Source organism: Delphinus delphis, chromosome 10 (assembly GCF_949987515.2).
Source record: "Delphinus delphis chromosome 10, mDelDel1.2, whole genome shotgun sequence".
Taxonomy (NCBI): Eukaryota; Metazoa; Chordata; class Mammalia; order Artiodactyla; family Delphinidae; genus Delphinus; species Delphinus delphis.
Window position 1 is genome coordinate 65,595,165 of NC_082692.2, and position 15,118 is coordinate 65,610,282.

The 15,118-nt window shown below is 59.8% G+C and overlaps 3 protein-coding genes and 1 long non-coding RNA gene across 5 annotated transcripts in view; 2 read left to right on the forward strand and 2 right to left on the reverse strand.

Moving 5' to 3' along the window:
* Window positions 1–393: 393 nt before the first annotated feature.
* On the forward strand, window positions 394–9,349 carry APEH (acylaminoacyl-peptide hydrolase). Its single transcript, XM_060022509.1, has 22 exons — window positions 394–490; window positions 566–698; window positions 1,162–1,288; window positions 1,665–1,758; window positions 1,858–1,933; window positions 2,023–2,186; window positions 2,353–2,490; window positions 2,587–2,678; window positions 2,761–2,801; window positions 2,886–3,007; window positions 3,466–3,526; window positions 4,840–4,937; window positions 5,585–5,636; window positions 6,475–6,563; window positions 6,999–7,137; window positions 7,630–7,713; window positions 7,798–7,878; window positions 8,220–8,308; window positions 8,402–8,592; window positions 8,701–8,803; window positions 8,888–8,994; window positions 9,085–9,349. Exons 1-22 carry the CDS (start codon window positions 479–481, stop codon window positions 9,188–9,190), a joined length of 2,199 nt encoding a protein of 732 aa, XP_059878492.1. The 5' UTR covers window positions 394–478; the 3' UTR covers window positions 9,191–9,349.
* LOC132432306 (uncharacterized) lies at window positions 1,170–2,927 on the reverse strand. The gene is made up of 3 exons (XR_009520873.1): window positions 2,820–2,927; window positions 1,642–1,732; window positions 1,170–1,257 (listed from the first exon to the last, which is right to left on the reverse strand). It is a non-coding gene; the product is annotated as an uncharacterized lncRNA (long non-coding RNA).
* A 422-nt stretch (window positions 9,350–9,771) lies between the features above and the next one.
* On the reverse strand, window positions 9,772–14,532 carry MST1 (macrophage stimulating 1). The gene is made up of 18 exons (XM_060022510.1): window positions 14,439–14,532; window positions 13,622–13,769; window positions 13,430–13,542; window positions 13,232–13,346; window positions 13,015–13,151; window positions 12,814–12,934; window positions 12,545–12,663; window positions 12,202–12,370; window positions 11,890–12,020; window positions 11,697–11,799; window positions 11,412–11,548; window positions 11,284–11,319; window positions 11,073–11,193; window positions 10,825–10,902; window positions 10,538–10,684; window positions 10,351–10,457; window positions 10,110–10,249; window positions 9,772–10,006 (listed from the first exon to the last, which is right to left on the reverse strand). Exons 1-18 carry the CDS (start codon window positions 14,530–14,532, stop codon window positions 9,845–9,847), a joined length of 2,178 nt encoding a protein of 725 aa, XP_059878493.1. The 3' UTR covers window positions 9,772–9,844.
* The window catches only part of RNF123 (ring finger protein 123), a 30,899-nt gene continuing 29,153 nt past the window's right edge, over window positions 13,373–15,118 (forward strand). The window contains exon 1 of one of the 2 annotated variants that reach the window (XM_060022506.1): window positions 13,373–13,480. The gene's annotated coding sequence lies outside the window, so the exon portion shown is untranslated. The remainder of the gene's footprint in view (window positions 13,481–15,118) is intronic. The other variant, XM_060022503.1, reaches the window with a different exon arrangement.

Genomic DNA, 15,118 nt, shown 5'->3' on the forward strand with positions numbered 1-15,118 from the left:
TCAGGACCTGCCCCCGGATGCTTAGGGCCCACCCCCGTCCGGCCTCATCTGCCCTCCTCCCGTGGGCCCTGTCGTTCTTCACACACCTCGCCCCTCCCTACAGACCCGCTCCTTTATTCCGTTTCGACAGCGCCACCCCTTCTCCTCGGAAACCCCATTCCCTCCCCTCCCAGTAATAGGCCGGGCCTTGGCCCACAGAGCTCGCCTCTCTCCAGCCTAGCCCACCCCGAAAGGCCTGCTCCTTTCCCCGAGGTCCCTGCTCTTCCCCTCCAGGACTCCTGGGGCCGCAGCTCCAACTTGTTCCTCGCAGGCCCCACCTCCTTACCATCGAGGCCCTGCCCCTCGTCTAATCGTCCTCGCTCATTCGTCGAAAGTCCCGCCCCTCTCACTGTGCGGCAAGGCCGCGGCGGAGACTGGCCGGGCCTCTCACTTCCGGGCGCCTGAACGCCCCGCCTCACCCCGGCGGCCCAGAGCCACCATGGAGCGGCAGGTGAGGGAGCGGCCCGCGGTTCCCGTGGTCTTTGCAGCCCGGGCCGGGCCTGACCCTGCTGTGTCCCCTGCGCAGGTGCTGCTGAACGAGCCCGAAGAGGCGGCGGCGCTGTACCGGGACCTTAGCCGCCAGCCCGCGCTGAGCGCCGCCTGCCTGGGCCCGGAGGTCACCACGCAGTACGGGGGTTGTTACCGGACGGTGCACACTGGTGTGTGTATGGAGGGGAGTCGGTGGAGAGGAGGGGGGCGTGGAGGGCTAGCTGCCTGACAGTGCACACGGGTGTGTGGAGAAGGCCGGGCTTGGAGAGTGTGGGTGTGGAACAGTGCATCCGTAAGAGGTCTGTGCACACAGGTGTATGGGGGGGCGGCCTATTTGGGGTATTATGGGATGGTGCCCATGAGTGCAGAGTGTGGGCCTTGTAAGGGTCACCCCCGTCATCGTATCCCACACCTGCTCTCAAGATTCTAGGGTGGATGCTAGGAGCAGTAATCGTTTCTCTCCAAGACGTTGTCAGCCTAGGCTCTGGAGGCCTAGACTTGAGAGTTGTGGCCAAGTGTTGCCCATCCTGCCCCCCAGAATATCTGGAGATAGACTGAGAGAGGTGGGGTAGGGGAGGGGGTAGCCTGTGCTGGGACTGGTCAAGTTGAGCAGCCTCATGCCTCTTCTCGCAGAGTGGACCCAGAGGGACCTGGAACGCATGGAGAACATCCGATTCTGCCGCCAGTACCTGGTGTTCCATGATGCGGACTCAGTGGTGTTTGCAGGGCCTGCGGGCAACAGTGTGGAGACCCGGGGCGAGTAAGTTTGAAGGAGGAAGCTTGTAGGCAAGGCCATGGCCATCTGCAAGCCTTTTATGAATGCCCACCCTGTGCCTTGGTGTGGGTAGGGCCCAGAAGGGAAGCCAGGAGCCAGATCCCTGACCCTTGGGAGCTCAGGTAGTAGTGACATGGTCACAAGCATTGGAGGCTTGCTCCATACTTGGGCTGGGACTAGAGTCCCTGCCCCAGGGAAGGGAGGCAAGGCAGCTGCCGTGGTAGGGCTAGAAGGGCTGCAGGGGCGGTTGTGGGCCAGAGCCTCAGGAATCTTGTCTAAGAGGTTGTGGCCAATAAGGGGACAGGATGGGTTATCACTGGGTGGGAGGTAATACTGACCTGCTCCCCTACATCCTCCTCAGGCTGCTGAGCAGAGAATCTCCTTCAGGCACCATGAAAGCTGTGCTGCGCAAGGCTGGAGGGCCGGGCGCTGGGGAGGAGAAGCAGTTTTTGGAGGTAAGTCTGCATAGGACCACGTGGTGGGTAACTGGGGGCTCAGTCCCACGGATAAGGCTCTGTTGGAGGATAGGCAACCTGACTCCCAGATGTCCTTAGGTTTGGGAGAAGAACCGGAAGCTCAAGAGCTTCAACCTGTCAGCGCTGGAGAAACATGGGCTGGTTTATGAGGATGGTGAGGCATCTGGCTGGTGAGCAGGCAGGGCGGACAGGAGGGGCAGCCATAGCCCAGGGCTCCCCCTGATCGGCCTTCCTTGCACCCAGACTGCTTTGGCTGCCTGTCCTGGTCGCACTCGGAGACACACTTATTATACGTGGCAGAGAAGAAGCGCCCCAAGGCTGAGTCCTTCTTTCAGACCAAAGCCTTGGACGTCAGTGGCAGCGATGACGAGGTGGCCAGGCTGAAGAAGCCAGACCAGGCCATTAAGGTGCTCATGGCCATGGCCAGTCCATGAAGGCCCCTCAGGGCAGTGCTGGGGTCCACTATGCTCTCTGCCCACACTGTGCCTATCAGAACCAGGGAGGTACTGGCTTCTAGGGGGCAGGGCCGTCTCCTGCAGGACAGCCTGGGCAATGAGTGTCTTGTGTTCTCAGGGGGATCAATTTTTATTTTACGAAGATTGGGGAGAAAACTTGGTTTCCAAAAGCACTCCTGTACTCTGTGTGCTGGATGTCGAGAGTGGCAACATCTCTGTGCTTGAGGGGGTCCCTGAGAGTGTGTCCCCTGGACAGGTTAGTGCTGACTTGGCCTACATGACTCCGAAAATCTGGGGCCCCTGCCTGAGCTACTGTCCCTTGTTCACACCTGCCCTGTGGTCTTGTTTACAGGCATTCTGGGCCCCTGGAGACACAGGTGTTGTGTTTGTGGGCTGGTGGCATGAGCCCTTCCGGCTGGGCATCCGCTTCTGCACCAATCGAAGGTGAGGACAGTCGAAGGGGCAGGGCAGGGGGCCTTGCAGCTCAGACTGGCCTTGAAGCTGAGTGTCTCTCTGGTGGTTCCAGGTCAGCCCTGTACTATGTAGACCTCATCGGGGGGAAGTGTGGTAAGTGCTGGCACCTACCTGTGCTTCACTGACACACACTGGCCCTGGCAGCCTGCATGATGCTTGCATTTCTGTCTGGTCCAGAGCTCCTCTCGGATGACTCTCTGGCTGTCTCTTCTCCCCGGCTGAGCCCAGACCAATGTCGCATCGTCTACCTGAGGTTCCCATCTCTGGTCCCGCATCAGCAGTGTGGGCAGTTGTGCCTGGTGAGCTGGGGTGGGGGTGGGGGGAGGTCAGCAAGAGGAGGGGATGGCAGATGAGAGCTGAAGGGTCAGCTTCATCTCCCCATGGCCTCCTCAGTGGACCTCCTGTCCTGGGTACAGTGATGGTGTGAGTTCTGCCTTTCCTTCTCTCCAGGCAAGGCCTGGAGGCTGAGAGTGCTGTCATGGGGGCTCTGCACAATCAAAACTCACCACCTTGAGAGCATCCTCTGTCTACGAGAATGCTCCTCCCTTTGCTTCTCATCTGCACGTGGCCAGGCTCTGCAAGGGGCTGGGATATAATGGGCAGTTACAGAGTCTCAGTCCTTGTGAAAGGGCCCCTCCAGACATCTGCTCCAGGTCACCAGAAAGGAGATACATCAGGCCTCTCTCAGGTCCTCCCCTCCCTGCCCTGAGGGCACTGCCAGTCCCCTGGTGAGCCTGACCATTGTGTTCTGTTGCAGTATGACTGGTATACCAGGGTCACCTCCGTGGTGGTGGACGTTGTGCCTCGGCAGCTGGGAGGTAAGGGGTGTCGGCTGGGTGGGTGCCAAGGAACATGCAGTTCTGTTTTCCTGCCATCTGTTATCCCTGCTCAGGGCCAGCCTCCTCAGCTCTTCCTGCCTGGGTTCCTTCTGAAGTCTCCCCGCTGCTGGGCCAGCCCCAGGTTCAGCCTCTGCAGGGGGTGGGGCCATTACTATAGGGAATGGTTCTCATAGAAGGTCAGCTGGACCAAAGCTGAGATCCGAGTGGCCCAAGCTGGCTGAGGCTTGACATTATTTCACTTGTGCCGCAGCCCATAGATTTATCTCGTTTTTCCAGTGGCTGCTTAAAGCCACTGCTCCTTCAAGGGGTCTCGGAAAGTACACTAGATTGGCAGGTCCTGCCCCAAGGGTGCTCATTCTCCCACTCCCAGCCCCCACCCCAGCGTTTGTCTAGTCCAAGCCCTTGAGGCAGCAGGGTCTCTGGGAGGGTGGCTCTTGGCTGACAAGCTCCAGTCACAGTCTCGGGTGCTCACAACTCTGCTTGGGATCCCAGACTATCCCAAGGACGTGAGGGGTGAGTCTCTTGTTTTCTTAGGCCGCCTGGTCAGTTCCAGGAGTCAAGGACAAGGGATGGCCTCCTTTTCCTGTCTTTGGGTTACAGGGATGCAGCAGTGGGGACCTGGTCTGAATCTGAACTCTGCCCCTTATTAGCTGTGTGTTCTTGGACAGTATCCGGACCCCCTGATCTTCCATTTATTTATGGGAGGAGAGGGTGGTTGTTCCTGCCTTCTTTCTAGGATTGTAGTGAGGGGTAAATGAGTGATGATGTTAGAGGGTAGGATTTATTCAGGCCCGAGTGCCAGGTACTCTGCTAAGTACGGTTAGAGACAGACAGGTGTCTTGGTTACAGCATCCGCTGCCTCCTAGCGGCCCTTAAGAGCAGCTCAGAGGAATGCCAGTGCGTTCAGTTTCTATCAGAAGCTCTTCAGCTCCGCCTCTCTTGGGCCCTCAGAGGCCTCTGCCCCTCAGCCCCCTCTTCAAGCAGTTCCTCATTGCCTAGGGTACCCCCATGTATGTGGCTGTTGTTCTGTCACAGTTCTGGGGCCCCAGGTGAATTCCCCAGCGACCCGGGCTGTCTCATAGTCTGGACACACACACACACACACACACACACACGCACGCACGCACGCACACACACACACACACTCATAGTCTGGACACACACACACACGCACGCTCATACACAAACACGCACGCACGCACACACACACACACACACACACACACCCGTAGTCTGGACACACACACACCCCTCCACTCTTGGACGTGGCCCCCAGCTCTCTGCCTTTGCAGAGAACTTCTCTGGAATCTACTGCAGCCTTCTGCCTCCGGGATGCTGGTCAGCTGACAGCCAGAGAGTGGTTTTTGACTCAGCTCAGCGCAGCCGGCAGGTGAGGAGCCCTGACTGTGTTGAGAAGCAGCCCTCAACCAACCCCCAGGAGCTGTGGGCCTGGGACATAGCACACACACACTGCCAGGTGGACCGCCCAGCTCACAGGTCTCCCTGGCCCCTTAAGGCCCTGCCTGCCCCTGTCCTGGACTCATTTTTCCTTGAGGGGGCTGGCTGCCCTGGTACCCCACAACAGAGCCCTTGGCCCTTTCTCCTGAGGCAGAGATGCAAAGCCCCCACCCTCAGCATTGCCATGTGGTGGGCAAGGGGGCTGCCACTGGGGCGGGCCCCTGAACACCATACGGGGAGCTGAGGGAGATGGGACAGCAGCCTTCTCCCAGGGACTGTGTGGGGACACCACAGTGTGCCAGACTCCTTTGGGGTTAGATATCGTTTGGTCCTCAGGGTAGCTCTAAGGGGCTCAAAGGCATTCCTTATCTTGCCCAGGGTCACTTAGCAAGTTGTGATGGAACTGGGATTTGAACCCAGGCCCTCAGGCCACTCCCTACTGCACTGAGTAGCTATCACCATACTCACTCACAGCTCTGGCCTTGGCCCAAGGGTCCCCAAGAGGGTAGAGAGGAGGTGGGGGCAGGACCCATAGGGCTGTTGGATGTGGTACCACACATGGCCTCCTCTCTGCTTCAGGACCTGTTTGCTGTGGACACCCAGATGGGCAGTGTGACCTCTCTGACGGCTGGTGAGCAGGGCTGGCGAGTGGGCCAGCCAGGCCAGGGGAGGGACTGGAGCTCAAGCATGTGGGGCAGCACTCTCGGCCACTCTGCACCACTGACTGTCCCACAGCCTTTACTGACAGTCTTGCGAGGACCCTGCCTATGCAGGACCCTTACCCAGCCAGCAGACTGCCTCCTGGCTCTGCTCTGCTCCCTGTGTCCTGGCATTGCCTCAGCACGGCCCCCACCCTACTTCTCAAACCCACAAAATTCTCTCTTGCCAAGATCTGCCAGAGTCATCCTTCCCTCTCCCCAAACCTCAGGCAGAGGCACCTCTGCCAACCCAGGGCGCAGAAGCCCTGGGTTGGCTCCCTGATCTTCCTCTTACCCAGGCCTGATGATTCTGCACCTAAAGTGTTTTTGAGTCCTCCACCTGCCCTGGCTGTACTCACTCCTCCACAAAGCTACCAAAGGATTGTTCCCAAACTGCATCTCATTGTATAGTATCTGCTTAAGAATCTGAATCTCCTTGGACCCCACTGCCTAGAATTAGCACCTCCCCGCCAGCCTTCTGGGCCTAGCTGCCACCCCTGCAGACGGCAGTCATCAGGTGGTGGGTGGTTGTGCCATGTGGTCTGGTGTGTCCCCAGATCTGGCAGTCCCAGGGGACAACCAGCGCCTGCTGGATGAATGGACTGAGAAGGCGGCTCACCCAGAGCTGTGTGCGGTTGTCTGTGACAGTCCCTCTGTGGGCATCCCTTTGCTTCCCAGGGAATAAGGGGCACCTCACTATAAAGCCTCCAGCCTGGGACTCTGGCTCTGCAGGGACTGGGTGGGAATAGTGGTGGCATCTGCCTTGTCCAGGGGGGTCAGGTGGAAGCTGGAAGCTGCTCACGATTGACCGGGACCTCATGGTGGCACAGTTCTCCACGCCCAGCCGACCCCCATGCCTGGTGAGTGTTGGTGGGCCCCAGGCCAGGAGGCAGGGATTCGGTGCAGGCAGAGTTCCCCAGGTCAGGGAACTGGCCCGAGTCTGACTGTGGCTGGTCAGCATGTGAGAGGCCAAGGTGTGGACCCAGCCCAGTATAGTCCACGAGGGTCTGGCACTATGGGGAGAAACTACTGGGTTAAGGTTTGCTCTGTTCAGAACAGGGTGCCTTGGAAAGTGCTCAGTCCTCTAGCATAACAGCCTAGAAGCTGAGGAGGGAGGGGTACATATGTGTGGTTGTGTGAGTACCTGTGTATATACCAGCTCATGACAGGAGTCCATGCTGGGCCCTCTGGAGGTGGGCAGATGGCCCAGTATAATGAGAGCTGCCCACTCGCACACTGGTGGAAAGGCAGGGAGGCAGCCAGGCCACCTGTGACACACTCTTTCCCTTTGGCAGAAAGTTGGGTTCCTGCCTCCTGAGGGGAAGGAGCAGGCGGTATCATGGGTGTCCCTGGAGGAGGCCGAGCCCATTCCTGAAATCTCCTGGAGCATCCGGGTACTACAGCCACCCCCAGAGCAAGAGCATGTGCAGTATGGTGAGCTGGGCAGGGGCAGAGGGGCACCTTCTCCAAGTTCCCCAGCACAGTGTCTGTGGTCACCTTTCCCGTCTCCTGTCTCACATTTTGGGATTTTTTGAGATTACCTCTAAGAGGTATTTTTTTTCCTCTTGTGGACGGTCATGGGGAGTAGTGTCCAGGCATCTGAGCACCTACTCTGGGTATCAGAGCTGGGCATCACCAGGCCAGATCGTCTGCAGTGGGATAACGGAGCCCAAAGAAGACAGGCCTGTGTGAGGCCTCTGTGACCACACCTCCTCCAGAATGTTGTCCTTGCAGAGACTGGGACTCCCTGACTAGGGCAGAAGGAGCATGAGCGTCCTGGGGTCCATGTGTCACAGTGTGGGCTACCTTGGCCAGGTCTCTTGTTTCAGAGGTCAGCTGCAGACCTGCAGCTACAGCTGAGGCCTTGGCTGGGGAAGCCCCTCGGCAGTAGACCTGGCTCTGCTGATTGCTGCTTTTCCCCTGCAGCTGGCCTTGACTTTGAAGCAATCCTTCTGCAGCCCAGCGACCCTCCAGATAAGACCCAGGTGCCCATGGTGGTCATGCCCCACGGTAGGCAACTGGCCTAAGGGTCCCTGCCCTTCCACAATCCCTCCTAGCTAGCTCTTTCACCTTCTCTCTGTTCCCTATCTGCAGGGGGACCCCATTCATCCTTTGTCACTGCCTGGATGCTGCTCCCAGCCATGCTTTGCAAGATGGGCTTTGCAGTACTACTAGGTGAGGGAGCAGGGTGCTGCACCTCTGGTAGAGCTGTGGGGTGGTGGCGATGGTGTGGGCCTGGTCTGTACAAGCACTGCGGGTACCACCCTAGTCTCCAGGCCTCTGGTAATCACTATCAGAAACTGCCCTGGCCAGTCTCTGGCTCCATGGCATGGTGATAACATGAAGTAACTTGCAACTGCCACGGAAAGGGTGTGTGGTCACTGGGCAGTCTCAAATCTCTTGGCCCCTTCCCCTTGAGTCTGGTGCAGCTAGCCTCAAGGCCTACTTCACATATAGGTGAAAGGGCGCTGGGAAGGTCACTTGACCACCCTGTCTGGTCCCTCCCTGGCCTCCAGTGAATTATCGTGGCTCCACGGGCTTTGGCCAGGACAGCATCCTCTCCCTCCCCGGCAATGTGGGCCACCAGGATGTGAAGGACGTCCAGGTAGCAGGGGCTGGGGCTTCTGGACGGGCTGGGGGTGTGGCTCCATTCAGCTGGGCAGGCAGCTGGCTGCAGCATGATCTGCCCACCCTGTAGTTTGCAGTAGAGCAGGTGCTCCAGGAGGAACACTTTGATGCAGGCCGTGTGGCCCTTATGGGTGGTTCCCATGGTGGCTTCCTGTCCTGCCACCTGATTGGTCAGTACCCGGAGACCTACGGTGCCTGCGTGGTGCGGAACCCTGTGATCAACATTGCCTCCATGATGGGCTCCACTGACATCCCTGACTGGTGGGTGTGCCCAGAGGTCCCCGCCCTTCTCCCCCCTCACTACGTACCCTCATGGAGCTCCGGCAGGCCCCAGAGCTCCTGGGCCTGCATCATCTCAGTGTCTTGTAGGTGCGTGGTGGAGGCTGGCTTCCCCTACAGCAGCAACTGCCTGCCAGACCTCAACATGTGGGGTGAGATGCTGCACAAGTCGCCCATCAAGTACACCCCTCAGGTACGCAGCCCTCCCCCTGCCCAGTGCACCACCAATCTATCCAGGGCCCCGGGCCCTGCTCACCTCCACTCCCCACATACCTAGGTGAAGACACCAGTGTTACTGATGCTGGGCCAGGAGGACCGGCGTGTGCCCTTCAAGCAGGGCATGGAGTATTACCGTGCCCTCAAGGCCCGAAACGTGCCCGTTCGGTGAGTACAGCAAGACAGCCCTGGCAGCTGGTGGGCAGGTGAGCAGGGAAGGATCCTCAATCCTCAAACATTGCTGCCCAACCCTTACAGGCTCCTGCTCTATCCCAAAAGCACCCATGCACTATCAGAGGTGGAGGTGGAATCAGACAGCTTCATGAATGCTGCGCTCTGGCTGTGCACGCACTTGGGCAACTGAAGCCCTACCACTCTGTATGAGCTGGGTGACATATGCCACACTTGGCTCTTGGAGAGCCCCAGGGTCTGGCAGAGCGGCAAGAGGCTTCCTGGGCTCTGGACTTCATGGATGGGTGAGCCGAGGAATGTGGGCTATATACTCATAATAAATGAGGACACAGAGTCTAGTTCCTGCTGGTACTTTGTACCAAGCCACCCCTAACCCCAGCCCCACCCTTGGGGTTCAGAGACCATAGGCCCTGGGTATGGTAGCCATAAGGACAGCAACTACTTCCAGCGTGAGAGGGGAGGGGACAGCGAGAGGCTCAGCTGCTGCCTGTCCTGGCCAAGTAGGACTCCACCAGGCTAGCTCCCTCTACTGCAGCCCCTTCTGTTAGAAACTGCCCTACACCACCCTTCTCCTCCCAACAGTTTATTTAGGGGACTAGTGAGGCCCTGCCCTTCACAGCACCCACAGGCTAAGGTAGGACTAGGGTCAGATCGCCCAGCCCAAGTTGTGTTGGACTCTGCCACTCAGGCCCTAATGAGGAGTTGCCAATTCATTCCCTAGAAGTAAAGGCTAAGAAGCACCCTGCACAGGCATAAAGAGGAAAGGTGGCTTTATGTCTGACAGAAAGCTTCGTCCTCCCCAAGGCCCACAGGATTGAGGCTGGGACTAGCCCAGCCTCATGACCTTGTGAATCCAGTCCACAAACACAGAGACACGCATGAAGATGGATGGCCAGCGGGGCCGTGCGCACACTCGGTTGGGGATTATAATTCCCTCCAGGACCCAGCAGTCGTGAGTAAAGCAGGCAAGTGGGCCCCCGTAGTCACCCTGGTAGGTGCAAGAACTGGTGAGGGCCTGGACCATGGTAGACACTAGCCCCCTTCGGGGTGAAGCAGTACATTTTCAGCTTGCCAGGGGCCCTGCCACTGACCTCACAGGCTCCAGCAGGGGCCAACAGTCCTTCAGTGCACATCTCACTCTCACGTACGCGACCTCGGTGCTTGATGTTACATTCCCGGTTGGAGATGACATTGAGGGAGGCTATGTTCAGGACCGTGTTGTCCCCTGTACCTACAGTGAAGAGAATGGGAAGAAGGATAGGGTCTGTGGGTAGTACACAAGGCTGGGCCTCTTGGCCTGGAACAGTCCATGCCCCTGCAGTGTACTCTTACCTTTGGTCTCGCCCCAGCCTGCGATCTCACACTTGGTGCCTGGAGGCACCACATACCACTCAGGGGGCAGGCAGATCAGGGCCACACGCTGGTTCAGGGTCGCAGGTCTTCAGCAAGAATGACGGCATTCAGGGTCTGAGGCCACAAGGCCCAGCCCCATCTCACACCCTCTTGACTTGTCACACACCTCTCCAGCTTGAGCAGAACAAGCTGGGAGCCAGAGGGCCCGCAGACCATCTTGGCCATTGAGATGCGCTGCAGGCCTGGCTGCCCGGGCTGTGGGTCCTGGAACAGGGTGCCTAGCCACACCTCATAGCCAGTGAGAGGCCCATGGCTGAGAGAGAAGCTCTGCTACATCAGTCGAGACTCAATAGTCTGCTGCCCAACACTCACCCATTGGCTTGCCTAGGGAAGGTGGCTAAGGGGGAGAGGAAGGCATGGGGTTGGGAGTCCCCAAACCCAAGGAAGGCTCACCAAGAGGAGAAGCACTGCCGGGCAGTCAGAACCCACTGCTCCTTCACTAGGGAGCCTCCGCAGAAGTGCTGGCCCTGCCTGGAGGAGTGCAGGTTAGGAAACGGTCCTGAGACACAGACACAGGCTGGACCTGCCATGTCTTGGCTAGGATCTGTGAGGCTGGGGCAGGTTCCCGCCCCCCTACGGGCACAAGCACAGAGGATGTAGCATCAGCCCCTGTCTTGGAGAATCAGGCAGTTGTGCCTCACCGGTTGCGCAAGCTGACTGTCCAGGGTGAGTTCCCAGGCTGGCCGCCCACCACACGCAGCTTGGAGCGCCATGGGTCCAGGCGGGTCACTCTCTTGCCACACTTCTCAAACAGCACCTGGTCTGGGGGATAGAATGTGCTGTTTGAAACCCCGGACTGGATGGAGATGGGGGGTAAAGGGAACACGACGCATAACTGGCCCAAGTCCGTACCTGGGGGCTCCAGGATGGACGGCGGTTGGTCATCATCTGAAAGACCCAAGTTCAACCGCGTTAAGGGAGCCAGCCTTTGGCGGTGGAGGCTAGGGGCGGGGCCCCGGGGCTGTGTCGCCCGTGCTCACCGCAGCGCCGCAGTGCACAGTAGTCGAACGTAGTCCCCGGATCTGTGGTGTAGCACCAGGGCCCGTGACTATCCCCGTCTGGGTTCCTGCAGAAGTTCTCCTCCAGTGGTGCGTGTGGGGCGGAGGTGGGGGTGAACCTAGGCGGGAGGGGGAGCAAAATCAAAGGGTAATCCCAAGCCCTCGCAAGCCTCCAGTTGCAGAGCCGAGGCATGCCGCCCTAGGGTTAGTCCCGGGCGGGGCCTGTGGCCTCGGTCTGGGAGGCACCAGGCGCGCTGGCGGACTTACTGCGGCTTGTGCGGCGTCCCCGCGGACCAGCGCTGACACCGGACGCCCTTTCGGGTCTTGCTGACTGAGCCGCGGTACAGTTCCCCCGCGCCATGGTAGCAGTCTGCGGCGGGCGGACGGACGGGGGCGACCGTCAGCCGGTTCTCGCCCCAGCCCTCCGGCCCCGTGCGTCCAGCCCCAGCTCAGGCCTTACCCTCGGGCCGCACGTCGTCGGTGCAGCGCCGGATCTGGTAGCAGAAGGCCACGCGCATGCCAGGCCGCGATGTGAAGCACCAGGGCGCCTCCGATCCGTCGGGGTTCCGACAGAAGTTCTCCCGAAGGTCCCTGAGCAAGCACGCAGCTCAGCCCGGGTGGGTCCCAGGTCATGGGCTGGCCAGCCCGCCTGGGCGGGAGCCCAGCCTCCAGCTCCTCCCCAAGCCCCGCCTCCTTTCAAGCCCCGCCCGGGGCCCCCCTCAGGTCCCACCCGCAGGAGTAGCAGGCTCCCAGCGGCGGCCAGCCAACTCACTTGCACGCATACTTTTCCGGCGCAAAGCGATGCTGATGCGGATGCTGCGCGTCCCAACGCTGGCAGGGCACGCCCGCAGCGGTGGTGTTGACCGTGCCCCGGTAGCCCTCGCCTTTCCCGCGGAAGCAATTGAGCGTCGTGGCCTCCCGGCGCGGCTGTGCCTCGGACCCTTGGATGGATCGAGGCCGGTCGGAGCCCGAGTGGGAGGTGAGACTGGGGCTGGGGCGGAGCCCCACTGTTGTTGGGCCACCACCGGGTCACGCCCAGCCCCTCCTCTAGTCCCAGCCAGGCCACGCCCCCACGTGTCCCAGGTGCCCTCCCAGGCCCCGCCCTCACGCTCTACCGCAGCGGGGGAGGTCGCAGAACTCTCGCTTCATCTGCGGGTCCGCGGTATAGCACCAGGGCCGCTCCGAGCCGTCCGGATTCCGGCAATAGTTGTCGTCCAGACTTTTGTCCAGGAACCTAGAGGCGGTAGCCGGGCGTGAACAAGAGCCTGGGACTCAGGCCCTGTCTGGCCCCAACCAACTATGTGCTGCCTTACATCGCCCCGCCTCTGGAGTGCTGGGCCCTCCCCTTGCCCGCCCTCCTCCTGCCGAGCCCGCCCACGCGTACTTGCGGGGCTCGAAGGGGTGAGGGTGCGGGTGCTGCAGGTCCCAGCGCTGACACTCGCGTCCTGACTCCGTGCGGTCCACTGAGCCGCGGTAGTCCTCGCCATTGCACCAAAGGCAAGCGGCTGGAGACACAGGGCCGATGGGTTCGTGGACGGGCGTGGGCATGCTCCTCCCGCCCCAGGCTTGACCCGGAGCTGCTTACCCTCCCGGCAAGACTTAATGCCGCAGCTCTGGAAGCGCACGGCAGGGTCTGTTGTGTAGCACCAGGGACCTCTGGGGTCCCTATCCGGGTTGCGGCAGAAGTTGTCGTCCAAGCCATTTCGAAGCGTGGGTGTGTACCTGTGAGAGTAGCAATACAGTGCGTACTGGGGGCAGGCGCCAGGCCGGCAGGGACAGAGGGGAGCTGCAGTCTGTCTCACTTGTGGTCATTGGGGAACCTGTGGCTCCAGCGCTGGCAGGGTAGGCCACCCATGGTGATGGCCACGGTGCCCCGGTACTCGACCCCATTGTCCATGATGCAAGTCCGAACATAGACTGGGAGCAAAAGACCCAGGATCAACAAGGCCTGAGGCCCCAGCAGCCCTCTCCCCAGCCCGCCCTTCTCTGCAGCCACTCACTTTTCTTTTGGAAGAGATCACAGCGCCTGGAACGCTGCAGCCGTGTATGAGGTGAGTGCTGGGTCCATGGCAGCAACTGGCAACCATGGCTGCTCACATTGTAGTGGAAGGCCCTGGGAGGAGGAGCCACAGGGTAACTCAGTGCCCAGGTTCCCCTACCTCCAGTGTTATCTAGGTCCTTTGGCCACTCACCTGCAGTCCAGTAGGGGCCCACAAAGCCCTGCACATTCCTCAGCATTTGCCACATCTTCTTGCCAAGGCCTGGGCCCCACTGTGTGTAGCAGGTGTTGCAGCTCCGTACCCCAGAGCACCTGGAAGTCATTCAAGGGCGAGCGCTGCCCTGCAGGGTGGGCATGCGTGTCAGCACATGTATATCAGCACGTGCACACTTTATTCATTCAGGGGATCAAACTACAAGGCCTCTGGAGTGGACCCTGTCAGCCCATTCAAGGGTCAGACCCCTGTACTGGGTGGGAGAAGCAGGCCCAGGCATGATAGTTATCACTAGTGCACCTGTTTAGTGGGCAAGGCACTAGGCTCAGCTGTAAAACATATACTCTGAGAGCAGTGGGTGATGGTGCTTGCCCCATGGAGCTTATCCCATCTAATTTCTCAGATGAGACTGAGAAGGCTCAGAGGTATCTTATTAACCATGCAGAGGCCCAACCCAAGCATTCTGACTCCAAGTCTAGGCTCTCACTAGCATAAGGGCATATGCTAAATTAGAGAATTAGATCTGGCTCATAAGGGGTAATTGCCTGCACGTGTGCCTGCGTCTGTGTGGCCCTAATACTGCCTCAATGCTACAGCAGACTTTTTAACGCAGGCCTGAATAGGCAATGTGTTTATGTGTTCCTGGGGCTGCCCAGCTCTGTGAAAGAAGCCAAGGTCACTCGCTGCTCCATGCCCAATAGGAAAGTAAGTTCCTGGCTCAAAGAGCCGGATGGGCCTGGGGCCAACCCCTTTCTGAACGCAGATGGGGATCAGGGCTGAGGGGAAGGGCACTCACCAGGGGCCCCTAAGAACCCCGTCAGAAGCAGCAGGAGTGGGAGCCACCCCATCCTCCTGGCTGGAGGCTGCACTGTGACCCACCACAGCCCCATCCGGGAAGTTGTGAAACCTGTCCCTACGGGATTGGGTGGCTCTGTCTCCACACCCCCACTGTAGACTTGCTGGGGCCTGACCTGTGACCCAGTGGCAGGAATGGGGGTGGTGCCAGGCCTTAGGCCCTATAGGTGAGGTTCAAGTGTCCTCACTCTGGCACATTTAGCCCCCCGAGAGGCCTCCCTATGTAGTGGGCAGTGTTGGAAAGGTTCAGTGGGGACACTTGAGGGCCCCACTGCCCCCCTCCCTTAGCCCCACCCCTCCCCCTCCCCGCACCCTAGGCTGCTTTGAAGGGAAGGGCAGTGTGGACACGGTTGCTGCCAGAGGCCTAGGTTCCAGCCCGAAGGTGGTGATATTAAACTTTTCTGAGCTTCAGCTTTCCCCTGTAAAGTGGAGAATATTCCCTGCCCCAGCCTCAAGGAGCCTGCCCCTTTTGCTGTCTTATCGGCCCCAGCTGGAGGCAGGTCTGCCCACGCCCCTGTCAGCAGAGCCCAGAGAGGCTCCCCTCGCCCCGCCAGAGATGCCATCCCAGGGAAGATGAGCGAGGCCACCCTTCTGGCCTGAATGGAGGTGAGGGTGACAGGT

What these genes read in the sequence shown, in the direction of transcription:
- MST1 (XM_060022510.1), bottom strand. Translation starts at nt 14,532, where the DNA reads ATGGGGCTGTGGTGGGTCACAGTGCAGCCTCCAGCCAGGAGGATGGGG. An exon ending in TGATCTCTTCCAAAAGAAAA is followed by an intron (nt 13,347 to 13,429) that starts GTGAGTGGCTGC and finishes TTTTGCTCCCAG; the next exon opens with TCTATGTTCGGACTTGCATC. An exon ending in CCGGAAAAGTATGCGTGCAA is followed by an intron (nt 12,021 to 12,201) that starts GTGAGTTGGCTG and finishes GTGCTTGCTCAG; the next exon opens with GGACCTTCGGGAGAACTTCT.
- APEH (XM_060022509.1), top strand. An exon ending in AGCCAGACCAGGCCATTAAG is followed by an intron (nt 2,187 to 2,352) that starts GTGCTCATGGCC and finishes TTGTGTTCTCAG; the next exon opens with GGGGATCAATTTTTATTTTA. An exon ending in TGTGACCTCTCTGACGGCTG is followed by an intron (nt 5,637 to 6,474) that starts GTGAGCAGGGCT and finishes TGCCTTGTCCAG; the next exon opens with GGGGGTCAGGTGGAAGCTGG.